Source organism: Trichoplusia ni, chromosome 18 (genome assembly GCF_003590095.1).
Source record: "Trichoplusia ni isolate ovarian cell line Hi5 chromosome 18, tn1, whole genome shotgun sequence".
In the NCBI taxonomy this organism is placed as follows: domain Eukaryota; kingdom Metazoa; phylum Arthropoda; class Insecta; order Lepidoptera; family Noctuidae; genus Trichoplusia; species Trichoplusia ni.
In genome coordinates, this window is record NC_039495.1 from 4,156,573 (window position 1) to 4,172,217 (window position 15,645).

General features: G+C 37.7%; 1 protein-coding gene across 5 annotated transcripts; it reads left to right on the plus strand.

Moving 5' to 3' along the window:
* The first annotated feature begins 352 nt into the window (after positions 1-352).
* Positions 353-14,271, plus strand: LOC113503212 (actin cytoskeleton-regulatory complex protein PAN1-like). 5 transcript variants are annotated; one of them, XM_026885095.1, is made up of 17 exons: positions 353-541; positions 721-834; positions 912-1,133; positions 1,526-1,695; positions 1,974-2,024; positions 2,107-2,194; positions 2,463-2,516; positions 2,680-2,733; positions 3,195-3,279; positions 3,459-3,543; positions 3,828-4,027; positions 4,719-4,941; positions 5,608-5,682; positions 6,494-6,716; positions 7,030-7,206; positions 7,567-7,736; positions 8,306-14,271. In XM_026885095.1, the coding sequence occupies exons 2-16, from the start codon at positions 729-731 to the stop codon at positions 7,734-7,736; spliced, it is 1,983 nt and encodes a 660-aa protein (XP_026740896.1). In that variant the 5' UTR covers positions 353-541; positions 721-728; the 3' UTR covers positions 8,306-14,271. The 5 variants fall into 5 exon arrangements, with proteins under 5 accessions (XP_026740896.1, XP_026740893.1, XP_026740895.1 ...); XM_026885092.1 differs by having other exon boundaries at positions 353-496; XM_026885094.1 differs by having other exon boundaries at positions 353-496; positions 1,532-1,695.
* The last annotated feature ends 1,374 nt before the right edge of the window (positions 14,272-15,645 follow it).

Genomic DNA, 15,645 nt, shown 5'->3' on the forward strand with positions numbered 1-15,645 from the left:
ATATCTGTGTATGGCAATATCCAATTGCAAAAAATATTGTGTTTTCATTACAAAAAAAGATTTAGCAAAATGTGTTTCGCTCGGTTTCGCTTTGTGTCTGTTTCCAGGCGTTCCAAGTCTCAGGTGGTCGTTAATGATATCTTTAACATTAACGTGTTATTTTTTTATAATCGTAGCATACATAAAAAAACATCTAATTACAATTAATGATTATTTCGTTACAGCATATATTTTTTTCAGCAGCTAAGCTCAAAATGTTAAACAAATTTAAATAAAATGATTTGAAAACAAAGCAAAAAACATGAAATTGATGTTGCCAATAGAAAAAACCACGAAAGAATGAGAAAAAAAATACTCGAACTCCGCTTCACTTGTGTTTTTTTTCTAATTTTACTGTCATTAGGCCGATAATTTGATGCATATTTTGTATGCAACAGTTATTTTGACTTGTTACAGTGCTCTATTATGTACCAAATCATCGCAGGGAATGCTCTAAGTGCGTCTATAAACTAAAATCAATAACAATCATTGACCAACAAAGGTACGCTTGTGTTTGCTTTTGCTGAGCATATAACCTGTGTATTGTGCTGGCGTCCGGTTGGCGTCCGTCACAATTAACTCGAGAATGTTTAATATGCGTTGTACGGTTGTGATATCAGTGTAGATATGAACTATGTTACGATCGTGCATTGTGGTATTATAAGAAGATTTTGTTTTTAGTTACCAAGATGAATTATGAAGCCGAAAGAGCTATGAATCAGAAGCGATTGCGAATGGAGGGCGAACCGGGCCACGGTGTAGTCCAGGGGAACGGTTTGCCGCTAAATTATATAGGTAAGTGGATGTGAAATTGGAAAACGTACCGAAATACGGATATTTCGGAAGCTTTGATGTTGTTTACGTTGTTGTAGATAATGGCCATCAAATACCATATCAGCCGTATGCTGGTGCGTATAACACACACTATCCGCCTCCGGATGCGTTCTCTCCGTACGGGCCTCCGCCGCCAGGAGGTTATGCCCCGCAGAACCTGTCATACGCACCTCCCGCGCACCAGAACTACCCGCATCACCAGAGTTTCCCGCCACAACAGCCGCCGCAGGCTCAGTTACACATGCCACAATCCCATATGGGTAAGGTTTTACAATAACATACATTCTAAAAATATAAGAAAAACATTTCCTATGTGTAAACAACATTAGATTTTAGGGTCAGGTGAATAGAGGTCAAAATTGTGTGTGTGATTTTGACAAGCTAAAAATATTGTTGACAGTTTTTTTAATCTATGGAGTCTATTATTAAAACTTTTAGAAAAGTTGAAGTATTTGCCACAAGTAAAGTTTCTTTTTACAGTTTGTTCAGTTGTTGTGCTGATGTAACAAGACATAATTTAGCATAATACTTTAATATTTATGAAACTTTGTTTCTTTCAATGTCTTTCATCTTGAAGCCATTCTAGGTACATTTGTTTGTTATTACTTTTGAATTGCTTTGTGGTTATTTTTCGTTGACTACACTTGATCAGTTCAAGGTTACGGAGATGTGGGGGTGCACAAGCCGGCATGGCCACCTCAGCCGCACCTGTTACCACCGCTGGATGCCCAAAAACCTCTGGATGTGAAACAACTGAAATCAGAGATCAAGCTTGAACCCACGGATGCTCAGAAACGACCACATCCTGAGAGTGAGATGCTGGTAAGTATGTTTATAATATAAGGGCGAAGATTTTTGAGAAGTGAATTAAAAACTGACAGATTTTCTTCAAAATAAATTACTAAATATTATAGCTGTGATAAACACACTGTTTTTTGCAGCTGTAAATATATTGTAGACTTCCACTTTTAAACAATTTTGAAATTATATGACAATACCACCCAAGTATATTAAATGTTACATTAGCATTAATAATTAATTTTATTTGATATGTAAACCTATATAAATAATATTTTAATCATGTGTGTATGTTCAATCAGGCTCTACAGGCAAGGCAGAGAGAGTACAATGTCCAGATATCCAGTACCTTGGTTAATATTATAATGATATATATTATTTATATTAGAGCTTATAAATTAAACAAATAATAATAATTTTAAAACTTTGTTTCAGGGTGGAGATTTAGATCAACCTAAAATTAAAATAAAGACAGATATATTTAAGCCGGATGATCTAGCACACAGACAGGACAAACCTCTTGGTATGTATTTATGTTTATTACACCTAATAATGTATTTGAACACATCATCATAGGAGAATTTGATGTTTTGACTGTCCTAACATTGTATACTGCTAGTTCTACAGCCTTCACACAACACCATCTGGTATTTAATTAAACTGAGCAAAGTTTGTATTAAAAGTACTAGACAACTGATAGAAATACTTACATATTTCTAAATGTATACATAATATAGATAAATTATTTTGTTCGAAACATTTGTTTTACCACCCATGACTGTTTGTTTCAGATGTTGCTCAAAAATCTCTTGATGTATCAAAGCCGACTGATCTTCAAAGTAAAGGTAAATAACAACATATAATAACATATAGTATAATACATAAAGAATAAGCAATACACTTGATGGGTACTGCAATAAATATTTATCCATCAATTTAAGTAATCTTATGTCCATAGGGTACAAGATTATTTAAATTATTTCTCCACACATATTATTATTTTTACAGATGATGGTCATCCAATAATAGGTGTGGAAAATAAGTTATTGGATAAGCCTTCAGGTTAGTTTTAAACTGTTTTTTTTTGCGGCGTTATTCCACAGCATTGGTTGATCAGACTGTCTGTTTGTACACTGCTACTAAAGTTATGTAGCAGCCTATGATTGTACTTTTAGACTAATGATCATGACAATTTTTCACAAGACGCTCCTAAACGTAATACGAGCCTATTTTAATTCATTTGATTTACTTTTTTTTTGTTTATTTCTCTTTGCAAGAAACGCTTGCCATTTTACAGTTTATGCTCTTTTACAACTTATCCGAGTTTATGTTAGTTTTAGGTTTAATTAGTGGTAATCACTGGTTTGTTCCTTCGTACGACCAAACAAGTTTGGTTTGAGACCTTGCCGCCGCGCCGTCTCATCATTAAGGAGTTCTGTTGGTTACAAAACTAGTCAGGCGATTGGTTGATATAGTTACAAACCCGTCTCACGAAATTCATTGTTGAAATATGCTTGTTCTAGACGCGTGTAAAGCAGAGGGCGCTGCGGAGGGCGGCGCGGGCGACACGCCGCGGGCAGCGGAACCTACCACGCCATCTGATAAAAGGTAACATTGCTCAAACAGCTTGTATAGCATTTCAATATACATCACTAATATTTGCTTCAAACAGTTCTTGTGAGTGTTGTCAGATTAGATTAATTGCTGTCAGACAGGCAATAAAATTTTATTTGAATTACATGCAGTGATTGATTTCTTTCTAAAAGTTGTATAAATGGTTTTTGCAGTGGAGAAGACAGGAAACCGTTCAGCAGTCCAGAGCTTCCGAAATCAGGTTCCACGCCTGGCAAGGCACCCACTCCCGGAAGTGAGGTAACCTAGTTTAGAACTTAATTTTATTTCAATTTCTCATCATTCGAAAATCATTAAAAATAATTGCGGTTTAAATATCTCCTAAAATGTGTAAAAAAAAATATGTGAAACTACATAGTAGTTATTTTTCCGCTATACGATGCCTCTCACACAACTTGACAAAAGAAGCGTGTCTTGTCATCATATTTCATCCACTATCAATCACTCGACCAGCAGGAAAAGTTCGAAGCACTTGTTATCCTGTATCAGTTATATTGTGAGAATAAAATCGTCACTTTGTCTAGCCAAAGAAGAGGGGTCGGCCGAAGGGTTCGACGAACAAGCCGAAGGCGTCGCTCCCCGGGGGCGCGGGCAGCCCCGCGCTCGCGCCCCCGCGCCCCGCGCCCCCGCGCGCCGCGCCCCCGCCCGCGCGCCCCCGCCCCGCCGGATACCAGTACGCCATCCGGCCCTTCCGCAAGGACTTCTCCGGGATACAGTTCCGCAGGTTACTAACTATTATACATATATACTTATGAAAAAACACTTATTTTACAGCTGCTTTTGTGATGTAAGGGTAAATATGTAACTAAGATAGATATGTAACTAAGAATCACTTTTTCATATCCAAGACATGAACTGCGCTAAACAGGTGCCCGCGATGGTTACCCGACTACGTCTTAGACCACGCAGGCGTAGCTAATTCTATTACAAGAGTACAAATACATTTACCTCCGCTGGGTCTGCACGTTCCTCTTGTGTCCCGGTGCTGAAACGCGGCCTCCTTGTCGCATGCGGCCTTTCTTCCCGTCATGGTCACTCGCGCAGCTCTCATTGTCCGAGTCATTTTGCGCCCGCGAGGACGATCGATCAACACAGTTCCAAGTCTAAACTGTTGTTACCGGCACGGATCTTGAGCGCTGACCTTCACCTGCGCAGAAGTGATTTTTTGGGTTCCTTTTGCGGTGTAAGGTGAGGCGCGGGGCGGACTCAAGTACAGTGATTGTCCCGCAGCGCATCGCGTCATAGCCGTCACTCGTGCTTCGATGAAATTCGTTCTTTGCTGCAGTTGCATGCACCTCAAGACTGCTCAAGATTGGCGTTTTATTTTGTCACGAGTGTACGATGCGCAAAGCGATCCCCACTGTTCCGCCTCGCGCCCAAGCCCCGCGCCGGTACTATAACACTAGTGTGTGCAGGCGCTGGAGCGACGACTGCCTGGACTCGTCGCACATCCCCAACGAGGTGTACTTCGGCGACGTGCCGGTGTCGCTGGAGGTGCTGCACAACTACTACGACGCCAACGCGGAGCGCGAGCGGCTGGCGGCGGCGGCCGCGCACATCGCCGCGCAGAAGGCCGCCGCCGCCAAGCTGGCCGCCGCCAAGCTGCAGGCGCGGGGGCTCGTCACCACCTCCGCCGAGGTAGCTCGCAACTGCTCGTGTTTGTGTGCCCCGCTCTGTACGACTCGGCATTACAGACTGAGGCAACATACAGTTAGAATATAGAAAAGCAAAGCTATAACAAGGGGCTTACAAATTTTAGTGAACTACTGGAGTGCTATACTCTATCCTTATATTTAGAACCAGAATTGTGAAGGAAAATAACTCGGTAACTAGTCGAACCCATAATAAGATGACAATCTTGATATTCTTTTCTATTTCCCGGAAGAACACAACTTCTAACCCCTAAAATAATATATAATCTTGAATTCAGCTGGCTTTTGCAATTCGTGTAAAAAAGATCGTTACCGATACGCTTAGGAACTGTCCAACAAAGGGTTTTTCAGTGAATTTAATCAAAGCGTCGCTGGTTGGGTCTTCGCATAACACAAACGTTTGCGTGATTCACAAATGCTGGTTCTGAGTCTAGGTGATATTGTATTTATGACTTGAATGTTTATGAAAGTCCCGCAGCACAAGCGTTAAGATCTCTAGTGCGATAGTGCGGGATTTGATTTTACAAAAGACTGAATATATAGTCTATATCTTTTCATGCTGCATAGATTATAAAACAAGCAAGATTAAAAACATCCTTTAGATCTATGAACTAATAACTACAATCCCAATTTCCATTCATCTTGACTTTAGGTGACGACAGTGGATTCGTCATCAGACGACGACTCATCAGGGACATCGGGCAGCGACTCCGAGGAGAGTGATGATGTAAGTACACATACTTTTTTTCCTTTTTACCTTCATCCATCATCCATCGAAAATATACGGTATGTATTGAAAAAACCTTTCCATTAAATAGTTGTAATATAACGTAAAAAGATAAATTTCAAATACCACTAAATTTACATTACATAATGATTTATTGGAAAAAACAATTGGCAACACCACTGGCAAGTCACTTTTATGTATTTGAAGGATTGGGCAGAGTTTTGAATACATACTGTTTACAAAAGGTTCATTTCTAGTATAGTTCAGTGCTTATACTTTTTTATAAGTCACCATTCCTGTCTCCTAATAACTTTAATTATATACTTCACTCAAGTATCAATTATTTTGTAGTATATCATAGTGCTGAAGTGTTGTTACGTCTATTTATAAACATGACAGTAGGTAGATGAGTGCATTGGTTTATAAATATAGAACATTATCTTTTTGTTGCTCTGCAAGATGAAAATGTTATGTTTTCCTATTTTCACTGTAGTTTCAAGGAAGAATATTTTTTGTTGCTTGATGTTTCTCGCTACTGGCGCTAACTAACCGCTAACATCCATTCATACAAACTTTCGCGTTAATAATATTAATACAACAGTACATAATTCAATACAAGTAATGTTTTAAAATGAGCTCTGATCGCTAATTTTAACGCACCTCGGTTACCTCTTAAAACGAGCGATTCTATATCGAAGAAATACCAGTCGCAGTAGTACCCGCGCAAAGCTTTTAGGTGGAAATTCCTTTGGACCCCGAACCATATCACCCACACAATGTACCGAGTGAAATAAGCTTCCATCACTTGCAGGACACGCCTCTGAAGCGAGGTCCGGGCAGGCCGAAGGGGTCCAAGAACAGTCCCCGCGCGGGCGGGGCCCCGGGCGCGCCCCCCGGCGGGCCCCCGGGCGGGACCCCGGGGCGCCGCGGCCGGCCCCCCGTGCCCCCCGAGCTGCGCCAGCCCGGGATCACCGACATGAAGAAGTTCTGCAAGGCGGCCGGCATACGCTTCGATTATAAGAAGCTCGTTGAAGGTAATTATTATTATGATAATATTATGCTTTCGGGTTGGTCTCGTGACGCTAAAGATTCCGTCGAAATAGGCTAAAGACCAAAAATGTGCAATATAATTTTCTCGCCTTTCTTTCGAGCAACGGCTTTGCCTGTTAAATTTGCAAATATCTGTCACGATTCAAAAGGTACAGCCTAGCCAGTGACAGACAGCTGATGCAAAGATTCAGCTTCAGTAAGGGGTAACCGTTTTAACCCTTGGGAGATAATAAAAAATGGGGCATTTTATAGCAATTTCAACCACAAGATTCAGTCAAAATTGTTTTTGTACTTCAGGTTGTACGAAAAACAAAGAACGTGTTCAGAAGATGCTGGATCTACTCATAGCAGCAGGCTTAGATGGCAAGCCGACTCTAGAGAAATGTCAAGCGCTCAAAAAGGCGAAGATCGAGAAGAAAGAACAAGAAAAGCAAGCGAAAAAAGAAGCGAAAGCAAAGCACAAAGAAACGGATTGTAAGTATTCTGCAAATACTGACCTTGATGATGAATAGGGGTAGTGTCGTGAGAACTTTGATTGCACGGATAGCCGAGAAGTTGCGGTCACCACGCCAAACCCACAGAGAACGACGTGTCGCGGGTTCGATCCTCGCGTAGGACAAGCAGTTGTGTGATCTACGAATGCTTGTCTTTAGTCTGGATGTCGTTGTGCATATGAATTGAATCTTTGTGAAGCTCGAAAATTAAATTTCTTGTTGCGGGAGTCGTTTTTTTTAATAAAAAGTTATATGATAGACGGGTGTGAGTGACAAGACGTGAGCATGGTGAAGGATAGGCGTGAGTGCCAGATGTAAACATGTCGGCTTGTCCCCCTAGCGCCGTGCGCGGAGGGCGGGCCGGCGCGGCGCATGACGCGCGGCGCGACGGGCGTGAAGCCGCGCCAGCGCATCGTGATCTCGTCGGACGAGGAGGACGACACGCCCGCCGCGCGCCGCACGCTCTCCAAGCTGCGCTCCTCGCTCAACGACGACTCCGACTCCGACTAGGTGCCTACACACACGCACAAACACACACACGCACGCACATCCGCACACACACGCATCCACGCACACACGCACATGTGGCTTAACTCGTTTATATACAGTCGAGAAATGTTCATTTCACACCATCTACCTTATCGCTGAAGCAATACTAACCTGTGATCTGCAATATAAAAATAGGATATGTGACAAAAACATTGGATACGTATATTTTTTTTATTTCGTAAACATGAAGTGATAAATCACTGCATCGCCTTCATTTTCATGTGTGACGTCACTTAAATACCAGTACGCTTTTTACCAACAAGTGATGCTTGCTTAGTGGGGGCTAGAAGCGCTGTTCCTCTTCGTTTCTTTAAAATATTCAATATTTTTTAGAAATCTATCAGGCGGACAAAACATTCCAATAGTCAAATATCCTATTATGTATAACATAATGTTGCCATTTGACAAATTAAACGTAGAAAGACGAAGTATTTGATGTTGCCAGTGACACAAAAAAAAAACTAGAGATATCGCCAAAACTTTGGTACTAGTATTAGCTTCAGAAATAACCTAAACATTGTATCTTTCAGGTAACCGTTACTTCTCTGCCTGGCGGGAGTACCGAAACGGATAGTACAATCGTATGTAGCGATACCAATACTTGTAGCCGGGCAGTGCTATAGCCTCTAGAAAGTGCTTCGACGGAGGTCTGGACTATTATAGAACGTAGTGTCGTATGCGTCATTATTTCCTACTAATGTTAGTGTTCGCGTCGGAATTAGGTTGTGCTGTAACAGCGATCGCGTTCACTCAGCGTTCAAGTGTTCAGACCGAACTGTGAACGATGAACGAACGCGCGAGCCAACGACTAAGCAGCTTGCGAGAATAGTGCAATGAATGAAAGTTTACGTTATACGTCGATGACAATAGTTTTCAAAGCATAATTTTTTATCACTCGGTTAGGGCGTAATAGAGTAGTGTAGACTTCAACAGTTATATGAACAAACTGATAATTTGTTGGACAGTTGAAGGCCCTTTATGTAACGGTAGCGGTAATCATGTGGCTGTAATAGAAAAAGGTTTGACATATTTTTGAAGGAATGTAAAGATTAAATAAACTGAAAAACAATAAATTGCAAAAGTGAATTACACCAACAGTCGTTGTATAATAAAATTAAAGAGGTCACGTAAAGCAGGTCCATTGCTAAACATAGGCCTCTTAAACTTAATTGCGTAAATTAATCCAGGAATTCAACGTGTCTAATCTTACATTTCATCGAAAAGGAAAAGCAATAATATAATCAAACTAGTGCTTATTTTTAGTGTCACCCAAGGATGCCCACTGGGGCCTTACCATTATCTTCTAAGTGTGCCTTGACATTTGTGTATTATACATTGCTCACTATACAATAAGCCTGTACAGCAGGCAAGCAATGGTTATTGTACAAACGTAAAGCTGGCCTTTTGAGATCGTTGTAAGCTCTTGTTGTTGTCATTCCATTATACGTTGGTGCGGCATTCACTGCTTCTACTAACCTTTGAATAAGTTTCTTTTATATGCGTAGTAATTCGGTCGACAATTGCACAAGTTTTTATTAAGACTACAATACTGTAGCAAATTGACATAATAGCGGTGTTTCACAGCTTTTCGATCTCTCATAATGTTTATTTTTTAATTACGATTGGAGAACCCTAGTCATATCGATATCGAAATTATAGAAAAATACAAGTCAGCTGTTTTCAAATCTGGCAGCTTTATTTATTTCACGGAATACAATAGGTAGCATCAACAGACGCGATTGGTCGTAGAGAATTGTGTGTTATTCAAGGGAGCGGTCCCTTAGTGAAAATATAAATATATTTGTAGGACTAAAACCCCTCGCCTACTATAAGTAGTGGTAGTAAAGCTTAAAGGCACTCAATATTGTTCATTTGTGCCTATAATACTATTAAAAACTATATATAATTCTATGTGTGTGGATCTTACATAAATAAAGTTATAATTTTCATTTAATAGCAGAATGCGTTGTATTTTGATTGGGAGTCAAATTTTATACTCTAGTTTATATAAAAAAATAATTATAATTAATATCAATAAATTGGTAACACCAAGACGTTTATTAAATTTAGATGTTGTATATATAATGAAAAAAATACATAATATTGTGTGTCCTGCGTTATTTTTGTACAGGTTTGAGATTTGGACAAGTTTTGTATGAGATCGGCTTTGTACATAGCGTGGCAGAGTGAATGGTTGCGGAGTGCCAGCGAGCCGACAGACAGTTGTCATTGTGTTATCCTTATGTGCATTACTCTTCATTATGTCGTAAAATGACCAATTTTTTAAGTACATTTACATTTGCGAAGACTCACAAATAAATATAACAAGAGTCAGAATGTTGTTTGAAAGTAATATTGTTTTTAATATGACGATTTTATGGTTATTACTTTATTGACAGCTAGGTTCTATAATTGTATGCTAGCCGAAGAACGAATTTATAATTTAATTTATTTTATCGGATAGAATCTCAATGACCGCTATGTTGGGGACGTAGAGATATATATTTGTGTTCAATCGGGAATAGAGAAAGCAAAATTAAATGATCATATTACCATTGTGTAGTGTATCGGTGTCCTTAAATAATAAATAGTTTAAATTAGCAGATGAGTGTTAGCATCGGTTATATTAAAACGCCTTAATCAGACACCAATAATAATGCAATACTTTTTATAATTATTAAAGTAATAAGTAATTTTGAGAAGAATGTTTTATGGTATATTCAACGTCACAGAGTAACGAAAAGAAACTTTATGCTCCACATGTCGTGATGTGTGGATTTGTTCATAACGCTGGCGTTCAAAGGTCTATAAAGTATTTTTAAACAATAAACAATGCTTATAAAAAGAGAGTGAACTTTAATGAATGATAAAGCGCGAAAAGTATCACAATATCATTAAAATTATATGAGTTGTACATATTAGCCGTAGATATAGTTTTAAGTTTTATTATTACTTTAAGATATAGATATTTGTATTTGTAAGATATATTTAGATGTGTTTCTTTTACCATAACATATTTGACGACCACGTTATTTAGGCTGTATCAAACGTCATTTACAATTCTTTTTTTAACATGTGACAGGTAACTACCCTTTATGTGACTGGTAACATTTTTTATTTTGACGCCTCATTTTGTTGTTTGCATTTAAAAGAGTCTGTTGAATATTTTTATGATATATTTTATAATCGCATACATAAAATATTTTACAGATTTTGTTTATTACATCCTATTTAACGCGGCCGTGCTATATTAGTCACGTATATATTATAAAGGTATATTATATTAGTATAAGTGATAATGCTTCTCGCCGGCACACAGTTATTTATAAATATTTTCCTTGCCAATACATGAGGCATATAGATTTTTTATTTTACTCAATTTATACCGAAATCGTATTAGAATTTTATATTGTGTACACAACTTGCGATACAAAGTGAAGTACATAGAGACAGGTAATGTTTAGAAATAATAATATATATAGTTATAGTTAATCAGTTAATGTTTGATAGTCAATACTCGGAAATGTTTTCGTATTATCTCTGTTCATTGCATTGTTGTAATACAACTGTCCTCACAATATAAGCTCTTAAAGCAAGACTTGTTTCTTTACGGAGATACGGTGAGATGCTAGATATCTGAATTATGTAGTATTTTGTCACCTCCACAATCCCAACAAAACTTGAGTGCGTGACACAGTGCACTATATAGTGTAGAACACATTCTACTCCACAATTGTGATAGTCTCCAGATCCGCTTTAAGAGCTCATAACAAACGCTCAAGGCTTCAAGGCCTTTTTTGTGTCAATGTCTTGGTAATTTATAGATAGATAATATCCCTTTCCCATGAGCAAATTAGAATCGGTAAAACTCCACAGGCATTATCAGAGATAACACGAATTATTTTATAAATGTTGCCAGTTGTGTACATAATGTTATAGAGTATATTGAAATGTAGATCAATGCAAACATGACACCAATATATATGACTATCTAGAGTTCTAACATGAATCCTGAATAACTGAAATTGATAACCAATCCATCTCGTGTTTTATTAAAAGTGAGAATGTTATGTGGAAACGAGACAACGGGACGTTGTGTCGTGCGTTGTCTCGTTTCAACAAGCGCAGCATTCTTAGTTAAGCTCCGGTGAAGACTCTGGATTTACAATTACAGATAGGATTTTGACATATGACCCATATTACTTATGTGTAATATTACATTTAGTAACAAAAAAACTCGTGGATTGGTTATTAATTTCTGTTGTGAATAATAGAAATATTGATATTGTATGATTTCCCATTTGACAAAGATGAATTTTCATTGATTTAATCACCGTACAGGAGGTTTTTTATGTTTGTTTTATACGATGTTATATTTTGTAATAATCATTTTTGAATCTATGTAAATTCTATTTTAATGAGAATCACTCTATCAATTAGTTTGAAATGCAGCTTTATATGTTATATTAATTGATAATTATTGTTGAAAATAGACATAAAATTAAATCCTGTATTTCTCAATAAAAAGTTTTAAATAGATTCGCAGGAGAGAATACCCACTTTGTTTATTCCGCTTTTATTGTATGCTTACACCGGTTATTGAAATGAAATAGTTTGATTGGTTATTGTTGTACCTCCACCTTATACTTGATAGGAACATTTACCTGCCCAGGTGAACACCAAGGAGGTTAGATGATACTTATGTTTATGTTCTTAGGAAGTTCTGCCATGTTTTAAAAATCGCTTTAGTGCATGGAAGTAAACAAGTTTCTTAAAGAAACGAGTCTGAATTGTGATCACCTTAATAAATATGTACATGTACTTGCAGGACGCTGTTCATTTTCATACTTAGAAGCGATGTTTAAAATATGTCTGTATAAAAAGGTTTGACTACAACTCTAGGACGTTCACCACGCGGTACCAGCAGAACTTGATGTAAAAGACAGCAATAAAACAAAACTATTAAGTTTGTGAATAAGGGTTTGGAGGAAGTTTAAGGAAGGGTATGCGACCGATTCCTTATCGAAAATGTATCCACAATTAATTTTGTAGAGTTTGTTTTTATTTTTCGTTTTGTTTGTGTTCCAAACTTATCTGACTTTGTGTTGTCTTTTGATGTCTCTCATCGCCAAAATCAAAACTACAATCTTGAAAAAGTAGTGAAACGTTATCATCTTGGCGAACGTTTGACTTCTGTTTTTGCGTCTCGTTTTTACTTCTATTTTGAACATTTCATAACACGTCATTTTCAGTCTGTTAAACGCAAATGCTACTTGGCTTAGACATCGTCCGTCGAGATCAAAGTAAGCTTACAAACAAACAATTTTGGATAGACAAGCGTTATGGAACTATGAACCTTTGTTACAGTGTCTTTTTTACAAATTCCAAGTTGATCATTATTTTTGTTACTTGTAGTTGAAAATGCCTGCTTAGCTGAAGGTATTTTCAACATAATTTAAGACCAATTAAGTTTAGAAAATTAACCTTGTGCTGCAGAAATATGGCACCAAATAAGCCTGTTGGTGTACAAAATAAGACTAAATTGTGTTTTAAGCGGACTCGACCTGCTGGTCTTTATAAATATTCTAATATCTTTGATGAATCGTTGTGCATCATATTCATTTCATTACCATACACCCTTAAATTTATTTAAACTTTCTCCCCTTTGTATTATTGTACCATTACTACAAAAGACGAGTACGTACAAACGTCGGTCACTTGACGTCTCTCTGAAGGACCGGTTTGTTTCCCGAATCAGTCCGGTTTCAGTCCACTTGAAATAAAACTGGTCTTGGAACAAGTTCGCTAACTACCGGATTTAGAAATTGTCGGCATACCCTTCTGCAAGCTTTTGTACGGGAACGGATTGTAATACTACACCCATTGGGTAAATCTCCGTGTTCACATCATTACTGAATGAAAGTGCAGAATCATGACATAGACACGGAGATTTAATCGATATTTTGTAAGAAAAGAATAAGGAATTTGGATTAAACATGTAAATAAGATCAACGCGTTTTTGCTGAAGCTCTTAAAGCAGATATATGGGGTTTACCAGCACCTCTGAAGGTAACAGTGTTGCAGTTGATGATGCAGGACGACCCACTACACGGCTTCGAGTAGCATCTGTCTTTTATCTGCAACAGTCTTTCTTTAAGAAGTGGTTGCACTCCCCTGTTACTGGTGCGGAAGGGAGATGTTGCTACGAGGTATATAGTACGCCGTCTCGTTTCCACACTGTCTACAGTTTCTACTTTACGAGCTTGTAGTAAACTCGCACTGTTCGATCGATGTAAATGTATGAAAATTCTAAATTACCATGTACATGAGTAGTGGAGACTAGATAAGTGTAATGTCGGTGACAGCTGATGTAATTTATTTGCAGTAAGTGAAGGTTTTGTATAAATACATTATTTCGGATGTAGAATGCCATATTGTGATTAGTTTGTTAGCTACACGAAATATTTTTCAAATAAAAATATCTATGTATACATTATTTTCTTGTTTTATTTTATATTTAATGTCTTCTTCTCAACCATACCAAGCTGTAATAGGGAAAAATATTATGAAGGAAAAAGTTACATATTTTTGGGCGTCATTATCTCGGCGTATCATACTTATTATATTACACATTTTGCGTACGTATTGTTCAGTGTTATCGACTCTATAAGCAATAAACAAGCCAGGAAATATGAATATTAAAATACGGCCCGATTAAAAAAGGGGAAGAATTCGGAATTTAAAAGCCGTCGACTCCGTATTCGATTCTAATTCATGAATTGATTTTACGTATAAAAGTATTAAGATTTTAAAATGCGGTGTAGCGCATGTTAGTGGTAACAATAAAATGTACCTTAAGCGCTTTAGTATAACGGTGGTTTTAGTATTATATAAAACGTAGCAGTTCGTTCCCGTGCGGCACACTAGAACTCTGTAACCACATCTTGGAAAGTCCTGCTGGTGTTAAAAGTGTGCAGGATCTACTGCCTAAGAATCTAGTAGCTTAGCATTGAAACAGTATTCTCCATTTCGACACGACATTGGAAGAAGACAAGCATAATTGTAGAAACAGCTCTGCCTCTCTCCTAATAGTGCTGTGCCCGACAGGTTCCATAATTGTTACCTAGCTTAAACCAAACTTTTTTGCTTCAGTAAAAGCGTACAAATGTCAATGTAGATAGTTACATAAGTGAAGTTTATGTTCACAAAAGACTTTGGGCCGAGTTAAACCAGTCGATGACCTAGTAAGCCAACGATCAATATGAACGAAAAATCAAACGAATACCATCTTGAACTAAATTCTGTTACCTACAGTTACACAAAAGGAAAAAGTTAGGATAAAGTGATGACGTATCGATCACGAGGTATGGAAAGAGAATGGAGAAATGCTTTAATATTCTATGGATTTAGCTAAATTGCTTATTGTTAAAGTAACTGCGGTTACTAAGGAATGAGATCATAGCAATCGCGTGATGTGTTTTTCTTTTGCAGTTTTCTCAATACCTAGAATTATAGCAATGTTACGGTTTGAACTAGGTCGTAGTAAGTGAATCGACAATTATTTACTGCAGGTTTTATAGCAACTCTTAGAAGGTAGATGGATTTTCGATGTTTGAACATCCAAAAATAGAAAGCACTTAAAAATGTTAGTGAAACTTGAATTTAGGGCAAAGAATGCAAATAAAGAAAAAAAATACCCTTTTCAAATGATTCACCCCTAAGAACATGGTCATAAACGGTAACTAAGGGGGTGCAAATGTCCCGCAACACTCAGACTAGTTTGCATTGCTAACAAGGGGAGGGTTTACTGAAGTCTTAAAACAGAATTAAATCAATATAACAATATACCAGGGAACAAAAAACCCCAATA

Bases quoted from the DNA above. Each gene is read 5' to 3' on its own strand.
- LOC113503212 (XM_026885092.1), top strand. From the start codon at position 466: ATGTACCAAATCATCGCAGGGAATGCTCTAA. The intron at 2,195-2,462 runs GTATGTATTTAT...TGTTTGTTTCAG, and splicing joins CAGACAGGACAAACCTCTTG to ATGTTGCTCAAAAATCTCTT. The intron at 2,517-2,679 runs GTAAATAACAAC...TTATTTTTACAG, and splicing joins GACTGATCTTCAAAGTAAAG to ATGATGGTCATCCAATAATA.